Genomic DNA, 21,128 nt, shown 5'->3' with positions numbered 1-21,128 from the left:
AATGGATAAATAGATAGTTAGTAAGCTAGCTAGATAGATAGATGGATAGATAGATAGATAGTCCGTTAGATAGATAGATAGATAGATAGTCCGTTAGATAGATAGATAGATAGTCCGTTAGATAGATAGATAACCCGCGACCGTGGCTCAACACGCAGCGCATCCGCTCATCGTCGGGAAGGTGATAGGTTCGAATCTCGGTCCGACACCGCGTCATAACTAAATGGTTCCTACTGCTACTATGTCAGATGCGCGACGTAGTTAGAGTGTGGGGAATGCCTTGGCCCAAAACAGGCGCAACTCGCTACCATGCACAGTTGGGACTTCTCAGACAAAGATCGTGCATCTCAGAGAGTTGGTTGTCTGATGGGTGAATGGACGCTTTACAACGCAATCATAAGTATTGCATGTATGTTTCAAGGTGCATGGAGGTCTAGTACCCGAAGCGACACCTAGCCCCTAGAGTCTTAACTCTTAGATAGATAGATAGATAGTCCGTTAGATAGATAGATAGTCCGTTAGATAGATAGATAGTCCGTTAGATAGATAGATAGTCCGTTAGATTGATAGATAGTTCGTTAGATAGATAGATAGATAGATAGTCCGTTAGATAGATAGATAGAAAATAGATAGATAGATAGATAGTCCGTTAGATAGATAGATAGATAGATAGATAGATAGATAGATAGATAGATAGATAGATAGATAGTCCATTAGATAGATTGATAGATAGATAAATAGATAGATAGATAGTCCATTAGATAGATTGATAGATAGATAGATAGATAGATAGATAGATAGATAGATAGATAGATAGATAGATAGATAGATAGATAGATAGATAGATAGATAGATAGTCCGTTAGATAGATAGATAGATAGTCCGTTAGATAGATAGATAGGTAGATGATTTTCTTGGTAAAAGAAATTTTTTTGTTGAAATCAGTCCATAAACAAGTAATTTGAGTTTAGTGGTTCAGAGAGTCATTCTAGGTAAACTACGATATCAGATTTGTAATCTCCAATTAATATCCAGGTACAAGGAAAAAAAAATGTTAAAATTGGTAAATAAACAAGAAAGTTGGATTTAATGGTTCAAATAGTCATTTTAGGTAAAGTACGATATCAGATTTGGAATCTCCAATGAATATCCAGGTGAATGAAAAAAAAATTGGTTGAAATTGGTCAATAAACAAGAAAGTTGTGTTTAATGGTTCAAAGATTCATTTTAGGTAAACTCCAACCAAACTAGAAGCGATCATGACAAGTTTAGTGATTTTTTAACTTAATAATTTGAAAAATTTATTTTTATTGATTTTCCCTTATTTAAAAAAAATTTCATTTTCCTCGAAATCTGAGAATGGTAATTAATCAAAGGAATTTATTGAAAAAATATATGTGAAAAAATCACTAAAATTTCAAAAAATCTTGAAGCCGGCTGCAATTTTATATATGGAGTTTTACTATATAAATACTAAGAAATTTTACTTAATAGCATATATTCTCTCTTTTTCGAAGCCACTTTTTTTCACAGCCGGCTTCAAAGTAATATATGTATTTAAATAATAATCAAGGACAAAAGGAAAAAGAATAATAGCAAAAATCTAAATTAGATAATTAGAAAACTGGTGTTTTCTCACAAAGTACCTTGTTAAACACTGATAACCTCACCTTATTTTTGTAATATATTGAAATTAATTGTTTTTTATAGGTAAGGTTTGGTTAGGTTACTGGGCAGCCCCGCAGGGTTAGGGGTTTTCGGGCACTATGTGCTAAAGCACATCTTATCAGTTTGATAAAATTACGTAGAACTACTTGAAATTACGTAGAACTACTTGAATATTGACTTATATTCTGCCTATCTTTTTGTCTGTATCATCTGTAACTGTAAATTATTTCTTAGTTATATTTCCCTCTCCTTCTCTCTTTCTTTCTCCCTCTGTCTTTCTCTTTCTAGTTTTCCTTCTATCTCTATCTTTCTCTTTCTTTCTATCTCTCTCTTTATCTCTCTCTCTCTCTCTCTCTCTCTCACCCTCAAATTTTGGGCCTATATTATTTTCCTAATTTTCCTTATTAAAAGATTAAATCGTCATTTCACAGTTCAATTGATGACCTTTCAAATTTTGTTGTTTTTTTTTATAAAGAAACAGAGAACAATTTGCGGTCATCCCTGAGGTCTTAAAGTACAATAATTTAACAGTACGTTAAGAAGCTTCTTAAGACTCATATTTTACTGTGATTTGTGATATAAAAAATCTAGGAAACCAGTTGACAATTTGCTGTGTTGGAAAATGATAGATATGATTAAATCAATTTTCTTTTTTTCATCATCATTTTTTTAAAGGGTAAATAGATAGATAATAAAGTTTAAAAATTCTAGATTCTTCAGTTCGATATAACATATAGGTGTCTAATGGTTCACCTAACATATTATTATGTTTATGGGGCCTGAAAAATGACGTCATACAATATAGCCAATAATAGCCAATATACAGACTAAATTACCAATGGCATGCTAGTATACATTTTAATTGACAAATGGTAGGCCAGTATAACGTAATTTTTATAGGCATTATTAAAAACTTAAGTCATCTTTTGAAAGGTATTATTTTATTCCTGGGCAGGCTTTAGGCTATGTTTTAGGACCCCAAACAAATTAAATCAAGTTAAATTCATTTATTGCATTTGGGGGATAAGGGGGTAGTTGATATTAGTAACTCTTTATGATGATTAAATAATTAAAGTAAAAGAATAGAAGGGGAAGGGTTTAAATAGCTGAATGTTCGCCAATAGCATCGGAAATATTAACACAGCCGAGTCGCTACGGGAAAAAAAGCAATTTGCTAGCTGACAATCTTTTTACCAATTCCATTTTTACTGAATAATTTTTATAATACTAATCTTTGTGTTTTTGTTACCTTTTTCATATTTTCACACTTAGTTTTTAATTTACTTTTTGTTATATTTTCTTTCTTTCGTTTTTTTTTAAATATGGAAAATATAATTTTTTCTCGTATTCATTCGAATCCGGTGGATAGGAACCGGTTCTCATCCATACGAAAAAACTATGTCTAGCATTGATTATATCCAGCTTTCTACGAATATAAAAATGTACAATCATAAGATTAAAACCAGTTTTTGTAGCCGGTGCCTTCGGCACCTTGGGGCTAAAAAAATAGTTTTAATCTCATAATTGTACATTCTATATCCGCGGAAAGCCGTTTATAATAAAATGCGAGAAATAACTAATCCTTCGGTTTTTATTTTACTGATTATTTTCAAAGAATTTCGGGGTTAAGACAATTCACGATAAATTGTTGTACGAACCCCAATGGTGGTGGATCAAAATTATTGATTTAAAAGTTTGGAGAGTGCAAATTTAAATCAAAATGTTTCAGCCTTCGAATAAGAGAACTTGTCTATAAACTTTGTTCACAACTTTAATTTATAGTCTACTGCCCTATCCCTACATAAAAATTTCATACTATTATAAAAACAAGGATGACAACATCCATAAAAGCGAAGCACTGAAACGGTAGGACAAACGGACATTAACACTTATACAGTGTCATAACTGAATAATCAGAATATAAATGTATAAGAATCGGAGCAAAATTGTGAGTAAATTTGTTGAAAAACTGCTTGATACAGAATAATGTTTATGGACATTCTTACATTTTAGGACTTGATTATAGAATTGCTTTACTTATAACATTATACTTTGTTGTCCCAGGAATCAACATACCAAAAATCAGATCAATCGGATGATTAGATCATAAAAAAATTTGTTGTTAAAAAAGTAAAAAAAAAAAACATGTTTAAAATGGACGTACGGATATCTTGTTATGATTATAGAGTTGTTATGCTTTCTAAATTATACCTAACTACTAAAGGAATCACCATGCAAACTTTGAAATCGATAGGACAATTCTAACATGCCTAAATTAACGAATAAAAGCTAACTATCTTGTTCGGATGTACGGACGGACTGACCGACCCTAATTATAGAAAAGCTTCGCTTTTAAAAACTTTGTCTATTTTAAGAATCATTGGCGTGAGGTATGGGGGTGTGCAACACCTACCTCAAAATTAAAAATTAGAAAGACCAACATTCTCTGTTTTTTTCCCCTAATGCAATGATTTAACACCAACCTGATGAATTGCTGTGCACGCCACTGATAAGGATCGTCTATGTTAAAAATTAAGACAACTCAGTAAAGCACTAGAGGGAGAAGGGGTTGAAAAACTGTATGTCCCCTTCCCAAGGTCCAAGTGCCAACTTTCAATTGGGCCTTTGAAAATCAACGAATAGCGTCGGGAATATTAACACAGCCAAATCGCTACAAAAGAGTGGAAATAATTTACTAGCGGACGAAAAAGGTTCTTAAAAGGGGGATCCAGGTAGCTTTTTGGCTATACATCTGTACTATAAATTTATTGTTAAAACAGAATGATTATTTTTTGTTCTAGGATTCCAACTTGTTCTTACTATGAGCCTCCCCAACACATCTACTCAGACCAGGGCTACTATAAGGTAAGCTTATCCGCTGGATTAGAACCTGTTTTCAGCCATACTGAAAATTCATGTATAGCATCGTATTACAGACATTTTTTTACGAATATTGAAATAAAATGGTTTTAATCTTAAAATTTTTCATTTAATTATCTGTGAAAAACTGTCTATAATACGATACGCTAAATAACTTATACTGCCATTTTTGCGTTAAATGTGTTGATAATTGTCTTAAATCGGTATATGAGTTTTAGACATATGAGCAAAAACATATAATTAAAGAATTAAATTTATGCTTTGAACTATTTTTAAAGTTGGATCTTACACAACCCGTTAAAATCTATTTTTAAAGAAAAAGAAGAAATAAGTTTTCTCGTATTCATTCGAATCCGGTGGATAGGAACCGGTTCTCATCCATAAGAAAAAACTATGTCTAGCATCGTATAATATACAGCTTTCTACGAATATAAAATGTACAATCGGCACCTCGGAGCTAAAAAAACTGGTTTTAATCTTATAATTGTACATTCTTTATCCGCGGAAAGCTGTTTGTAATACGATGCGAGAAATAACTATTAAGTGTTGCGGGGCTCCACGTTCCTCTATTGGCTACTATCCTTGTAAGAATCTTATGTTTACTTAAACTAACCTAATTTAAAATTTGCATAAATAATATTTTTTTTCCAAAAAGTTTGCTTAAGTCAGTATGCGATTTCAAAGAAATCGACAATAGATTTAATTTAAAGGATAAAACCTCGAGACCTTTTATTACAATCTATGAATCAAATGCACACTTTGACTCAATCAATAATACAAAGTAGAAGGATCTCGCTAACCACTGAACCGATCGGGCTCTCCTTTACAGGTTAGCTTCTCATAGGTCCTTGGACGGTTTATAACTATTTTGGGTGAGGGTACCACAGATTTTTTCACGCACAGAGACTTCAACGTAACACAGATAGGTATTGTAGATACTTGAACGCAACATATATAGGTATCGTAGAGACTTGAAAAACATAAAAAACAAACATTTTAAGCGCTACTAGAGGCATCTAGGGGCGTAGTCGCTAGTAAGTAAGAAAGACACAGTCGCTTTTAGAGATGTTTACTGTTTAGCATTTAAAAATAGGGGTAGGGATGTGCAATGGTCTATTCATAAAACTCATCATATTTAAGTCATTTTCATAGATAAAGGGATACCAAAAAAAATACAAAATTATTTTGAAAACCAAGAACTATAATTCAATAATAAGAGTAAGTGGAATATTTAAAAATCAGGTTTAACTATACTATTAGTTACTAGTAGATATTGATTTAATTAAATGCCTCTTTTAAAGAAAAGTAGCTGGATGTATGAGTGTTGTTTTTTTAGGGAAAACTTGTCATTGATTAAAAAAAGGCTTTAGGATATGTTTCTCTGGAACTGTGAAAATCGGCTAGTGGCTGCGCCCCTAGCTACTAGATGCTCAGTATTCGAAGATAAAAAATATCCCAGGAACTATGTGAAGCTTCTCTAGAGTAGAGAACTCAATCATGTCAGTAGTTCTTAAAATTCTAAGTTTCAGACAGAAAAACCTTACTAATTTATATAATAGGATTGTTTACTATTTAAAAGAACTAGCGGCTACGCCCCTAGAGGCCTCTAGTGGCATATTAAATGTTTTTTTCTCACTTCATTATGTTCAAGTCTCTACGAAATTTCTTCATTTACGTTCAAGTCTCTCAATTATTTTTAAAAATTTCGATTTTGTTGTGATTTCTCTTGGGAGGTTGGTGGTACCATCCCACAAAATAGTTATCAACCTTCCCGGGACCTATTAGAAGCTACCCCGTTAAGAAGAACCCGCTCGGTTCAGCGGTTAGCGAGATCCTTCGGTACAGACAGACAGACATACACACATCCTGTTACTTTATTATAAGGAAAATAATTATTAAAATTATTTTTGAACCAAATATAAAAAGAAGAATTAAAATAAAGTTTTCCAATCCCCTTACTCTCAGATTTAAATAGAATCGTGACTGTTGAATAAAAATCCTCTAATGCTCAGAAATGAATATAAAAGATATTGTATGCTATGTGACATTAAAGAAATATCAAACAAACGTATGCAGACACATTTTTATTTTAAATATTTTTATTATATTTGAAAACCCTAAATATTCTAAAGTCGTAAAAGAACTATTGTTTGGATATTTTAGCCATTATTAAAAGCGAAGCGTTTCTATAATCATGGTCGGTCAGTCCGTCCGTTCGTAAGTCCAAGACAGAAAGCTTTTTTCGTTAATTTAGGCATGTTAGAATTGTACTATTGATTTTAAACCTTGCATGGTGATTCCTGTAGTAGTTAGATACGATTTAGAAAGCTCTATAATCGTTACCAGAATGTCAGTACGTCCATTTTAATCATGTTGATTTTTAACTTTTTTAACAACAAATTTTTATGTGATAAAATCATCAGATTGATCTGATTTTTGGATTACTGATTTCTAGTACAATAAGGTACAATATTTTGAGGGAAGCTTCTCTATACTAAAAATGTCAGTATGTCCTTAAACAGAATTCTGTATTTTAGAAGTTTTGCAATAAATTTACGTATAATTTTGTCAAAACTTATATATTCATATTTTGTATATTCAGTTCTGACACTTTACAAGGGTTAATGTTCGGTTGTCATACCGTTTCAGTGCTTTGCTTCTATGGCTGTTGTCATCCCTTGATAATAATAAAGCTACTCTATGTCTCGTATTCTCAATCAGTTCGTCCGTTAGATGAATTAATGTGTTATTTTGCTATAATTTCCTTTTTTAAGGAATGATTGGGTCAGTTTGACCATCTGTCCGTCTGTATATCCGTCCCTTAAGATCTCGGTAACCACTGAACCGATTGTATTTTCTAGGGGGGGTAGGACACCTCTAAACCCCTCAAAAAAAAAAATCTCTTAAATTTTTTAAAAATTATTTGAAATTAGTTGTAACAGCTCCAGAGGTACTTAATTTTTTTAAAATTATCTATTGGGTCAGAGCCCCTAGAAGCTAGAGGCGAATCCGCTAGTACTATATAATATATTGCAGAGATAAAAATTTAATATGTCCAATTTTGTCCAAAAAAAAAATTCATCATTGGCCAATTTTAAAAATATGTTCTTTGTTTGTTTTATCATTCTATGGACTGCGAAAGGACAACTGAAGAAATAATTAGTGCCTGTTAAGCTCGACACAATAAAAACTGTCCCGAATTTGTATTAATTTTGAGGAACACGACTCCAGTGACGTCATATTTTTCTTTCCCGAAAAAGGGAAGGGGGGAAGAAAATCTCTTCAAAAGAGATGGGGAAAATCCCCTATTCTCCCATCTCTTTTTTCTTCCCCCCTTCCCTTTTTTTTCTTTCCCCCTTCCCTTTGCGGGAAAGAAAAATATGACGTAACTGGAGTCGTGTTCCTCAAAATTAATACAAATTCGGGACAGTTTTTATTGTGTCGTTAAGCTCCCATAACGATCCCCCGTTATTTTAAATAAATTTTAAAAAAGGGGGTAGGCATTTTTTTCTATTCATAATACCAGATCAAAAAACCTCTGTTGTCCTAACCCTGTGGGCTACCAGTATATAATGTAACTAACCCTAACCTGACCTAGAGTAATAAACAAACAAAATAAAAACTTACTCCTCCTCCTTATTTCAATATCTATTACTAGCGGCTACGCCCACTAGAAGCCTCTAGGGGCACTTAAGGTAGGAGGGGGAAAAGTCGACCTCAACCCATTTTAAATTTGAGTTTCAAAAGAATAAAAAAATTGGGGGGGGGGGAAGGGGGTTTAGACACCCTACCAAAAATAGTTTAAAACCTTCCCAGGACCTATAAGAAGTTTTACTGTAGAGGAGAACAATATCGGTTCAGCGGTTAGCGAGATCCTTCGGGACAGAGAAAAAACGCTTACTGCTTTAGATAATATGATTTCAACAATAATAGAGGGGGTATTAAAATAATAGTTTCTTTGTAGTTATTCAACATTTAGACCATTTTCTCAGAGGAATCAATAAGATTTTACTATAAGGGGTGCAAAATCGGAGCAACTCTATATTCTTATCTATTTTAGGACCCCTACATGCCCGAGTCGGTGGAAGCATTCAACCAAATTCAAACCACAGGATTCTCTTACTCACATTTAGGTAATAATTAACTTATAATTGTACTCAGGGGTAGCTATTCTAACAATCAATTCTACAAAAAAATCACGAAACCTTATAAAGTATGTGGAAGTATATTTTTTTCTCATATAACTGATGAGGGGTGGGAAAGAAGGGGAGGAAGGGGGTTTTGGGGAAAATTTCCTTTAGAATTGTTTGTCAGAATATCATTCCCTTGTCCCTCTTTATACTCAATAGTTTGATTTGTATGATATAAAAATAAGAATTGAGAGGTTTGGTGAATTTAATAAAATTTTTAAATAAATAATTTTACATGATGCGTCTTTCTAAAACAGACATTGAAGCATGTTTGACTAACAGATCTATAATGATTGTTTAAAGTCTTGTTTCTGTAAATATCGTCTTCTTTTATATATTCTTTAACAAAAAAACAGCTTTTTACATTTTATGCTGAAATTAAATAATCAGACACAGTATACATGCACAAAAAATCAATTCAATAATTTTGACAGCTTAATTCATTCTTACAGAACTTCCTTTGTTGTTAGTATAAAACAATTATATCAAAAAACGAGGAAAATTGAAAAATATCATATTAAATATAAATAGAATGTACGTGGATGAAATGGGTGGTCGTTATTTTGGCCAGCTACAAGTTTCACTTAATTAGAGAATATAATAATTAGGTGTAAGATCCAAGTAATAATAAATACATTTATATAATTATTAACAAAATTCTGGTTATATTCATGTGTGTCATTTAACCAACAATATTTTTTTTAAAGCGGTTTTAAATGAGTTATTTAAGCAAACAAAATTTAGCATAAATGGATATTTAAATCCCAAGGTATTAAATGATCGAGCGATAGCCGTTTATTTTTAGTAGCGAAGCTACTCTATAATTCACAATGTCCGTCCGTCCGTCTGTCCGTCCGTCTGTCCGTCTGTCCGTCCGTCTGTCCGTCCGTAATTAATGAATTGGGGGAAACGTGATTTTCTCGGCTCCTATAAAAGATAGAGAGCTGAAATTTTTTGACAACATTCCCATCAATAAGGAGCACAATTAACTATAAAACATCAATGGCGGTCGGACTGCTTTTTAGCAGGTTTTAGGCTATTTTTTATATTTTCCAAATTTTCCCCATATCTTTGGTGTTTATGGTCCGATTTTCGAAATTTTTTCAGTTAAAGATATCAAAATTAAGTTTCCTGTCGTTTGAAAAAAAAAACAATGACAGTCAGACTGCCTTTTTGCAGGTTTTTGGCTATTTTTATATTTTTCACATTTTTACCCATATCTTTGGTGTTTATGGTCCAATTTTCATAAATTTTTCAGTTAAAGATATTAAAACTAAATTTCTGGCGTTTTAAGAAAAGAAACAATGGCGGCCAAACTGCCTTTTAGCAGGTTTTTGGCTATTTTTATCTTTGGCATTTTTGGTACAATTTTAAAACTTTTTTGCATTAACAGTTTCAAAATATTTTTCCCATTGTTATAGGCATCTAGAATGTAATTTACTTTAACCGTCTTCATCATACAAAATAAAACAAGGTTTCGTATTTATTTTATCCAATAAATCTATTATTGATTTTAATAAATACACTTTAAATCTACTTCTACGTATTCCCATCCAAAAAATTTTGTGCTTCGCTACTTATGGATGTTGTCATCCTTGTTTTAAGTTGATTTCCCCCTTCTTTTTTTTAGAAAAGATAAAATTTACTGTAAACTTTGCATGATGAAAATACCCATTGCGATTTATTTGAGTAAATCCATCCCCCGCAATAATAGTATAAGTCTAGATGTATAATCCAGACAACTTCTGGCCTCAGGTGGCTGAGACCCTTTTTATCTGCTAGCGAATTCCTTTCCGTTCTATCGCAGGGACTTGGCTATGTTTATAATTTCGACGCTATTAGCTGATTTCAAAGACGAACTACTACAAAATCGTTACAGGGTTATGTCCTATGTATTCTTTTACTTTTAATTCCCCCCTGCACCCACCCAAAATTATGTTCGCACGCCTCTGCTGGTCTCCCTGTGAATCGTGATATTTAAAACTGTAATTGACACATAAACAGATGAAAGAGTCATGCATAAGAGACAAAACAAGTAGGATTAAGTTAAATATCAGCGAAGCCTTTTAAAACTAAAAATAAAACATATTTGGAAGTATCACAATAAAAAACAAGCACATAACATTTTTAGCTCAAAAAGTGGATGAATGTTTTTCTGTGTGTAAGTAAGAATGTTAGGGGTAGTTTGAATTTCTTAAGATAAGTAAAGCTATAAGAGGCTTGTCTTGTAGCATATGTAGTTTCAAACTTTTGTTTTGAATACTCTTATTCTTGATTTGTGATATATTCAAATTATTGAGAGGCTTCAAAATTTAAATATTATGACTTAACATCAACATTGTATGAATAAGCATAATTGCTATTATCACTTCCCTAAGTTTTATTCATACAATTTGTACAGTTTAGTGAAACATCCCTTCCGCCTTAAGTCTGTTTAAAAGCGAAGCTTTTCTATAATTAGGATCGGTAAGTCTGTCAGTCTGTAACGATTAGCTCTTTTCGTTAATTTAGACATGTGAGAATTTTCCTATCGATTTAAACTTTGCATGATGATTCCTGTAGTAGTAGGGTAGCATTTAGAAAGCGTAGCAACTATGTTGATATTTAACAGCATATTTTTATGTAATATATCGTTCAATTGATCTGATATTTGAAGTACTGATTCCTAGGACAACAAAGTACAATGTTATAAGCGTAGCATCTCTATAATCAAGTCCTAAAAATGTAGGTATGTCCTTAATCATTATCCTGTATTTATAAAGTTTTTCAAAAAAATTACTTAGATTTTATTTAAACTTTTATACATTAATATTCTGATTATTCAGTTTTGACACCCTACAAAAGTTAATGTTTGTTTTTTCTAATGTTTCAGAACTTCGCTTTTATAAATGTTGTCATCCTTGTTTTTTAAAGAATAATTATTTTCTAATTTAGATAAGAAAATAAAATCTAAGGCTATAGATAAGGCGCCAACACATAATGTTCAAGCCTTAATAACCCAGGGAACCTAAGGGATAAGACAATGAAAATTAATGATTGAAAAGTTTGAACGCTATTAGTTTGGAACTTAGCAAACAAGAAAACGCGTTTATAGTGCAATTGTAATTCAGTTTAATTTCACCTTCCCCCTTGCATTACCACATGAAGCGTTCAAACAATAAATATTATTGAAGCGCTGAAAAGTTTCATGTATGACGTCATAAAATTATGTCTAAAAAGGAGGGATAAGAGGAAAAGTGGGAAAAAAAACCTTAGTCCCTAAGTCACACATGACACTTTCCACTTTAAACTATTATTTTATTTAGATGATGAGATAAAGTCGGAGCCGATGGATTATTTGAATCAAGGTATCAACTCCCATCACAATACAGCAACACCTCTTAATCACCCAAGCTATATAGGTAACATCCACAGTATACGCCCCTAGAGGCCTCTCAGGGGCATTTAGTGTGAATGGGTTGGTTGTAAGGGGCGATATATCTTTGAGGGGCAGTTCAGCGGTTAGCGAGATCGTTCGGTAAACACTCATAAACATCCTGTTACTTTAATAAAAGGATAAGTAAGCTAGGAACCACTTTATTAAGAAACTAGCGGATTCGCCCCTAGCATCTAGGGGCTTTGCCCCATGAGGTTTGATCAACCTATTTTTGTGTTATTGAAATTTAAAAATGAAAATAAAAATTTATGGGTTTTTTTTTGGGGGGGGGGCGGGGGGGGGTGTTGCACTTCTCAAGAAAATAGCTTAAAACCATCCCAGGACCAGTAGGTATATTCCCTGAAGAGTAGAGCCCAATCGGTTTTCTGGTTACTGAGATCTTAATCTTCAGACAGACAGACGGACAGACAGACAGAAAGACATCGTACTACTTTGTATTATAGAATTAATTAAATGAACTTTCAAACAGTAAAATAGCTTTGCTTCCAAAATAAAAATTTGATAGATATTTTTAATTATAATTTGCCCTTTTTTTAACTTCATTATTTTTTTGATTCAAATTGTTTCTATTTTTAGATCACGATCAAATTGAGAAGTTTAAGATAGGTAAGAACTACTTTCTCTAAAAAGTCTTTATAGATAAAATCAATGCCTAATATAACTTCAAAATTTTTAAAATGCATTTTGTCTCGAAATTGATCACTTTTTAAAAGCGAAGCTTTTCTATAATTAGGGTCGGCCCGTCTGTCCGTACGTCTTTAACGGATATCTTTTTACGTTAATTTAGGCATGTTAGAATTAGCCTATCGATTTCAAACTTTGCATTGTGATTCATGTAGTAGTTAGGTACGATTTAGAAAGGGTAGCAACTCTACAATCATTACAAGAATGTCCGTACGTTCATTTTAAACATGTTTATTTTTCTACTTTTTTAACAACAATTTTTTATGTGATCTAATTGTCAGAATGATCTGATTTTTGGTAAATTGATTCCTGGGACAACAAAGTATAATGTTTTAAGCGAAGCAACTCTATAATCAAGTCCTAAAAATGTAAGTATGTCCATAAACATTATCCTGTATCAAGCAGTTTTTCAACAAATTTACTTACAATTTTGCTTCGACTCTTATACATTTATATTCTGATTATTCAGTTCTGACACTATACAAGTGTTAATGTCCGTTTGGCCTACTGTGTCAGTGCTTCCATTTTATGGATGTTGTCATCCTTGTTTTCTTTACAAAAATATTTCTATGATTTGTTAGTAAAACATTAAATGTTTTTTTTTTCAGAGAGAAAAAGGGAACGAAACCGAATAGCAGCTTCGAAGTGCAGGTACTCATTCTAGACAGGGAGGGAGGGGACATTGTGCTGTTTATCACAATAGTCCCCAAAGTTTTCTTTATTCGTTGGCCTAACAACTTTTAGAAGTTTTTTTGAATTTCGATTGGTTGGTTCATTAAGTTGAGTATCCAATTCCAAACGTTTCAACTGCTAAATGGAATCTGCAAAAGTGATAATTTTGTGTATCATCACTGGATATGTACATTAATTTATTGGCCCTTTAGATATCTGCATTCTAAATGCTGCTTGAATTTCTTTTGAATCAACCTCCAATATCTAAATGAATATTTGATTTTCAGCCCCTCTAAAAAAATACCTATCAAACCTACCTCCCCCCCCAACCTAAAAAAGGTGAATATTGACGACATTTTACATACCAAAATTTTGGTTTTTACTCCCCAAATCAAATGTAAATGTAATGGATGGGGAAGGGTATTTTTTGCTCGCTTTGCGCTTCATTCTACTCTGCCCTCCAAAAGTTAAATTATTCTCTACCTTTTGGTATATAATTCACAACATAATCTATTGCCATATGCACCGAGAGGATAGAGTAAGGGGGAAGGCTTTCGCACATTAGAGTAAAACACTAGAGGGAGAAAGGGTTAGATAACTGTATCTCCCCATCGAAACCGTCTTGTGCAACTTTTCTATAGGGTCATTGAAAATCAACCACACAGCGAACTAGCAGAAAATAATTTAGAAGCAGACGAAAGAGGTCTTTGAAAAATGAAGAGAGATAGTTGTCTGTATATACATCTATACTATAGATTTGTTAAATTTAGTATTATTAGATTAAATAACTCAAAAACTGTGCTCTGATATTTGTTTTGTATTATAGGCAAAGAAAGATAGAGAGAATCCAGCAGCTAGAAGAACAAGTTGAACACCTGAAAAACGAAAAGAATGCTTATGAACAGGTTTGTCCTTGTTAGTAAGGATAAATGTATCTATTAATCTATCTGTCAATATATCTATTTTTGAAAGCGAAGCTTTTCTATAATTAGGGTCGGTCCGTCCGTACGTCCGTCCGAGACAGATAGCTTTTTTTTCGTTGATTTAGGCATGTTAGAATTGTCCTATCGATTTCAAACTTTGCATGGTGATTCCTGCAGTAGTTAGGTACGATTTAGAAATTGTAGCAACTCTATAATAGATATAATTCTGTTTTTACGCAATTTTGCAACAAGTTTATATATAATTTTGTTTAAGTTTTGACACTCTACAAGTATGAAAGTTCTACCGTTTTATTTAAGAGCTTTGCTTTTTATGGATGTTGCCATCTCTTATTTCAACATTTTTCAACTTTTTTAGGAGGCAGCTAAGCTGAGGAACGAATTACAATATCTCGACAAACAATTAAAAGATCACATGGGTAAGATATTTTTTTATTTATAGTACAGCTACTCTATAATCTAATTTTGGCTGTCGGAATGACATTTTATTTGTTATCTAAATTAATAAAATGAGAAAATTGCAATGTTTAGTATCTTGGTTTTAGTTCTTTTTATATAGAAGGTTAACCAAGCAAAATAGTTATAAAATTGGCTAAAATTATATTAACAAAGAAGAAATATGCCATATATATAAGTAGATATAACATTTTTCGGGAATAGTCCTTTTCGTAACATCGCCCCATATGGGGCGATTCGTCGTATTTTCAAAATGACTTTTTATAGGTTATTTTAGGTTAGGTTAGGTTATATTGGGTTAGATGATTGCCCCACAGTGTTAGGTAATTGTTCCCGCATGGTTAGAGCCCCCCACAGGGGCTAGAAATAGGATAAAAGCTACTGTGAAAATACGAAGAATCGCCTCATAAGGTGCGATGTTACGAAAGGGACTATACCCCATTTTTCTAGTATTTCCCGGTATGAAATTCATTTACGTATAAAAGCTGATCCTAATGTTATTGAAATTTGTCCCCTTAGGGCCGACAAAACAGTATTAAATCAAATGCATTTCATGTGTGTGTGTGTGTGTGTGTAGCCTTGATTCTCTGAAGTTAGGATTCAGATGCACGAGGAGAATGGAGGTGAGAATCCTTTGACCAATCCTAGATTGTTAAGCTTCGCGCACAGCTGAGTGTATTCTATGTTACATTACAAGCTGACCCGCAATTCTCGTGGAAGCTACTCAATTATTACATCACCCTGGCCTAGAGTTTTGGCAGGTGTTCCATATTAAGCCACCCTAATTAATGGCACTCTCATATGAATGAGGAGCATGGACGAGGGAAAGCACGATTGCAGTTGCTTGATAAGTAGGATCCTAACATCCTACAAATCTCCCTCCTTACAACCTAAGGGCATCACAGGGAAGGTTGCGTGATTATATTCTGACAAATTGCAACAGCATTTGTCATCCAAGTGCAATATCTATGAGGGGACTTGAACTCGGATTTTCCCAACCACAGAGCAGTGCGCTAACCACTACTCTATGGGACACCCTAAATGCATTTCATGTCACTTTCCGCAGAAAATTATGAAAAACGAATCAATGTACAAATGTTTATAAATCTTACTTTTTAAAAGCGAGGCTTTTCTATAATTAGGGTCGGTCCGTCCGTCCGTCCGTCCGTCACATAGAGTTAGCTCTTTTCGTTAATTTAAACAGGTTAGAATTGTCCTATCGATTCCAAACTTTTCATGATGATTCCTAAAAGATTTAGGTACAATTAAGAAAGCGTAGCAACTCTATATAAACAATACCAGAATGTCCGTACGTCCATTTTAAACATGTCGATTTTTAACTTTTTTGACAACAAATTTTTGAATGTTAAAATAATTTGATTCTTCTGATTTTTTGAAAACTGATTCCTATTACAACAAAGTACAATGTTATAAGCGAAGCATCTCTATAAACAAGTCCCAAAAATGTAAGTATGTCCTTAAACAGTATCATTCAGTTCTGACAATCTACAAGTGTTAATGTTCGTTTGTCCTTCCATTTCAGAGCTTCGCTTTTATGGATTTTGTCATACTTGTTTTCTTTTTCAGCAAGTGGATGTAAAATGGACAGGTCGTCTTATCATGGCCCGGACTCAACGTGCAAATCTTAATTTTTGTCGTCAAACTTCAAAAAAAAATATTGTGAAAAATCCAAAAATTTGAAGATCAACCAGTGAAAATACAAAATAAAATTGACTTTAAAATTATCGTTTCAGTATTTATAAACAGTTTAACAAAGTGCCTTTCTTGAAAAAGATCTCTTATATGGTAAAGTGGCGTAGCTACTCTACAACTAAATATTTTCATTAATTAAATATTGTTATATGTTCTATTTTTTAAAATTAAACAATGATTGCAACATCCATAAAAACGAAGGTCTAGAACTGTATAGTTAAAAGACATACTTACATTTTTATGACTTAATTATACAGATGATTTGCTTATAAAATTATACCTTGATTTAATAGAAATCATTATTCAAAAATTAAAAATGAATTGGATAATTATATCACATTAAAAAATGTTGTTAAAAATGTTAAAAATCAACATGTTTTAAATAGACGTACGGACTTTCTGGTAACGAATGTAGAGTTGCTTTCTTAATAGTATCTAACTGTTATAGGAACCATCTTGTAAAGTTTGAAATCGACAGGACAAATATAACATGTCTAAATTAATGAAAAGAGCTTACCACCACGGACGGACCAACCCTAATCATAGAAAAGCTTCGCTATTAAACATTTAGCAAATAGAGTTGGTAATTTTAAATTAGAAATAATTGTGTTCTATATATTCAAGATTTTTTTAAAGAACCAAAAATGCAAACATTTATATTCCAGACTTAGGGAAACTTACTTAAAATAGGGGCATGAAGAGCGATTTATATGGGTGTGTAAACGCTGTTTTTGTTGAAAAAAAAGGGGAAGAAAATTTATCCCATTATAAAGTTTAGGGTGTGTTGAGGTTGACATCCCCCCCAAATTCGGCCCCCTTCCGCACGCCACTGCTTGCTCTTGTTATTTATGCAATTTTTATTGAAACATATCTTTATATGAAAAAATCAGTAATTTGGTAATTTATACTTGATATAATGTTTTACAACATGCTAATTAGTAATCATACATTCATAACCTATGCTAATCAATTATTAAAAAACGAAGCTTTTCTATAATTAGGGTCGGTCCGTACGTCCGTCACAAACGAATAGCTTTTAAAGTTAATTTAGGCATGTTAGAATTTTCCTATCGATTTCAAATTTTGCTTGGTGATTTCTTTAATAGTTAGGTACGATTTAGAAAGCGTAGCAACTCTATAATCCTTACAAGAATGTCTGTAAGTTCGTTTAAACATGTTGTTTTTTTTACTTTTTTAACAACAATTTTTTTTGTGGTCTAATCATTCGATTGATCTGATTTTTGGTATGTTTATTCCTGGGACAACAAAGTATAATGTTTCAAGCGAAGCAACTCTATAATCAAGTCCTAAAAATGTAAGTATGTCCAAAAACATTATCCTGTATCAAGCAGTTTTTTAACAAATTTACACTTACAATTTTGCTTCAACTCTTATACATTTATATTCTGATTATTCAGTTCTGACACTACATAAGTGTTAATGTCCGCTTGTCCTACAGTTTCAGTGCTTCGCTTTTATGGATGTTGTCATCCTTGTTAACTTTAATAGTAACATCATCAAATTTTAAAATTTTGTGTTTTCTTTTTTACAATTTTCTTGATCAACTTACTTTCAACTTTTATCAAATGTTGTTCATTACTTTTTCATGGATTAAATATTTTTATCAAATTTAATTTTTTTCTTCACATTTTTATATTTTTGTAAATATTTGATTAGTTCAGCACTTTCAAACAAGAGAAAAGATGGATTAATTAATCTAAAACCCATTCTTCCCCAAATATACACTAACTAAAAATGTAGAATTTCATTTAATTTATAGCATATTGTCCAACCTCTAGAGCCCTGGCACTTTCTAATCATTTTATAATCAATTTTATGATTTGTACACTTGCTATTATTTTTTGTTTGATTTTACAAACATTTTATGTTAATTTTTAGTTATTCTTGATATATGAAATTAACTAATTATTGTTGCAATGCACTTATTTTTATACTTTTTTATTATACAATGTTATATAATCAATTATCCTTTTATATGAGTAACAGGATGAATATCTGTATATCTGTCTGTGTGATCCGAAAGATCTCGCTATACATTGAACCGATATGGTTCTCCTTTCCAGTGAATCTTTTTATAGGCCCAGGGACTGTTGATTAGGTTTATAACTTTATTTCGGAGGGAATAAATACCCTCACGAAAGAAATCGTCCCGAGAAAAACACACACACCCAAATATTCTTTTGCTTTTCGTATTAAAAATAAAATTGATATTTGGGGTCGACTCTACCCCCAACCAAACTCAAGGGCCCCTAGATGCCACTAGAGGCGTAACCGCTAGTATGTGATATGCTAATTTAAACTTAATTATGCTGTATTTTTATGTAATATTGCAGCAATAACAAACTAACATGCAACATGATAATAAAATTTATGTTTGGCCGGTATATTACCAAGCATGACAATCAACTAATTTAAATTCTTTAGATTTTTAAAATCTGTCACATAAAAAGAAATTAAAGATATTTTATTAAATGATCTTCTATAGAAAGATGTATCAATAGACATAATGCAATATGTGAAATAAGAAATATTTTGTACTTTTTCTATAGACTTAAAAAATATTTTTTTAAAGCGAAGCATTTTCTATAATTAGGGTCAGTCCGTACGTCAGTTCGTACGTCCGTAGGTCCGAGACGGATAGCTTTTTTCATTAATTTAGGCATGTTAGAATTGTCCTATCGATTTCAAACTTTGCATGTTGATTCCTGTGGTAGTTACGTACGATTTAGAAAGCGTAGCAACTCTATAATCATTACCAGAATGCCCGTATGTCCATTTTAAACATGTTGAATTTTTACTTTTTAGCAACACATTTTTAAGTGATCTAATTATCCGATTGTTCTGGCTTTTGGTTGATTCCTGGGATAACAAAGTACAATATTATAAGCAAAGCAACTCTATAATCAATTCCTAAAAATGTAAGTATTAACATATCCTGTATCAAGAAGTTTTTCAACAAATTTACTCACAATTTTGCTTTGACTCTTATTCACTTATATTCTGATTATTTAATTCTGACACTATTAAAGTTTCAGAGCTTCGCTTTCATGGATATTGTCATCCTTGTCTTTACACATTGCATTTTAAGAATAGTTACTAGTCATAAAGTATATAAATAAATATGTAAAACATTATGTTTTTTTGTTAAATGATTTTATCAAATAGTGGACTCAAATATATTATCTAAATCTGTAATAGTTATTTATTGCATCGTATTATAGACAGCTTTCCATGAATATTAAAAAGAAAAATTATAGGATTAAAAATAGAATTCATTTTATGATTTTTATTTTAATATTCATAGAAAATTGTCTGTATTACGATGATGTACAGGATTTTTCATTAAAGCTGAGAACCGGTTCTAAACCTGCGGATATTAGTCGGTTTCGAAGCCATACTGGAAAGAAAGTTACAGATATACAGGAAGATTTGTATAACAAGGATGACAACATCCATAAGTAGCAAACCAAAAAAAATCATAGAATGGACGTACGGACAAAGTGAGTTATACAGGAGAGTTTCAGTTCTCACAAAAAAGAGAGAGTACGAGAAGGAAGCATGCCCGACAGACAGACAAACAAAGCAATACATAGATGAGATGCACATATGTAATATGAATCAAATTAGAAATTTACGTAACTATCTTCAATATCAGCCGAGAAAATCACAATTCCCTAAAAGCATTACAGTCGGACAGACAAAGTAAATTATAGAGTAGCTTCGCTACTAAAAAAGTAATAAATAGTAGCAGATAGACTTTTAACATTAAAGAGGGATTCAAATAGTTTTGCGAGGGGAAATATTAAGCTCTTAAAACAATCGTACAAAAAAATGCTTAATCATCGTACTTCTCCCTGGAACCTGACTTTGAAACAGACATGAAGACATCCTTTGATTTAGGACAGGACCAGGTGATACAAAAAAAACAGATCTATAGTATATATGTATATACAGACAACTACCTCCCTTTCATTTTTTAAAGACCTCTTTCGTCTGCTTCTAAATTATTTTCTGCTACTTGGCTGTGTTGTTATAAGCGACACCATTGGCTGATTTTCAATGACCCGATAGGAAGGTTGCACAAGGTGGTTGCGATGGGGAGATACAGTTATTTAACCCTTTTTCACTCTAGTGTTGTACAAATATACAAATCACATTTGAAAAATATGATAGGGGGCTTTATTAAAGGAAATCAAATTCAATAATGGATAAATAATGAATGATAAGTTGTTCTACACTCTTAATTGCAATTAACAAATATACCCATTAAAAATATTGGAGGGAAAGTTCAGACACTGATAATTTTTATAACCCAATAAATATTGCATTACCTTTGTAAGCCAATGAATAAGAGAACGTGTGAATTAAACATATGTTTAATACAAACCTCTAGTAATAGTATCATTTTCTAACTCAGGTTTTTTATAGTTTTGAAACGCATGACCCGTGGAGCAGTGAATGTAATAA

General features: G+C 32.2%; 1 protein-coding gene across 1 annotated transcript in view; it reads left to right on the top strand.

The window, feature by feature from the left end:
- The window catches only part of LOC145325879 (transcription factor JunB-like), a 43,312-nt gene extending 26,492 nt beyond the window's left edge, over window positions 1-16,820 (top strand). Inside the window, exons 2-9 of the mRNA XM_080168857.1 lie at window positions 4,470-4,533; window positions 8,609-8,681; window positions 12,044-12,139; window positions 12,751-12,780; window positions 13,467-13,509; window positions 14,357-14,435; window positions 14,830-14,890; window positions 16,515-16,820. Of these exons, the coding sequence (XP_080024983.1) occupies window positions 4,470-4,533; window positions 8,609-8,681; window positions 12,044-12,139; window positions 12,751-12,780; window positions 13,467-13,509; window positions 14,357-14,435; window positions 14,830-14,890; window positions 16,515-16,576 (508 nt within the window). The 3' untranslated portion in view covers window positions 16,577-16,820. The remainder of the gene's footprint in view (window positions 1-4,469; window positions 4,534-8,608; window positions 8,682-12,043; window positions 12,140-12,750; window positions 12,781-13,466; window positions 13,510-14,356; window positions 14,436-14,829; window positions 14,891-16,514) is intronic.
- The last annotated feature ends 4,308 nt before the right edge of the window (window positions 16,821-21,128 follow it).

The sequence above is a fragment of the Acartia tonsa genome, chromosome 8 (genome assembly GCF_053477335.1).
Source record: "Acartia tonsa isolate MP-2025a chromosome 8, ASM5347733v1, whole genome shotgun sequence".
NCBI lineage: Eukaryota > Metazoa > Arthropoda > Copepoda > Calanoida > Acartiidae > Acartia > Acartia tonsa.
This window is presented reverse-complemented; position numbering and strand designations above follow the sequence as displayed.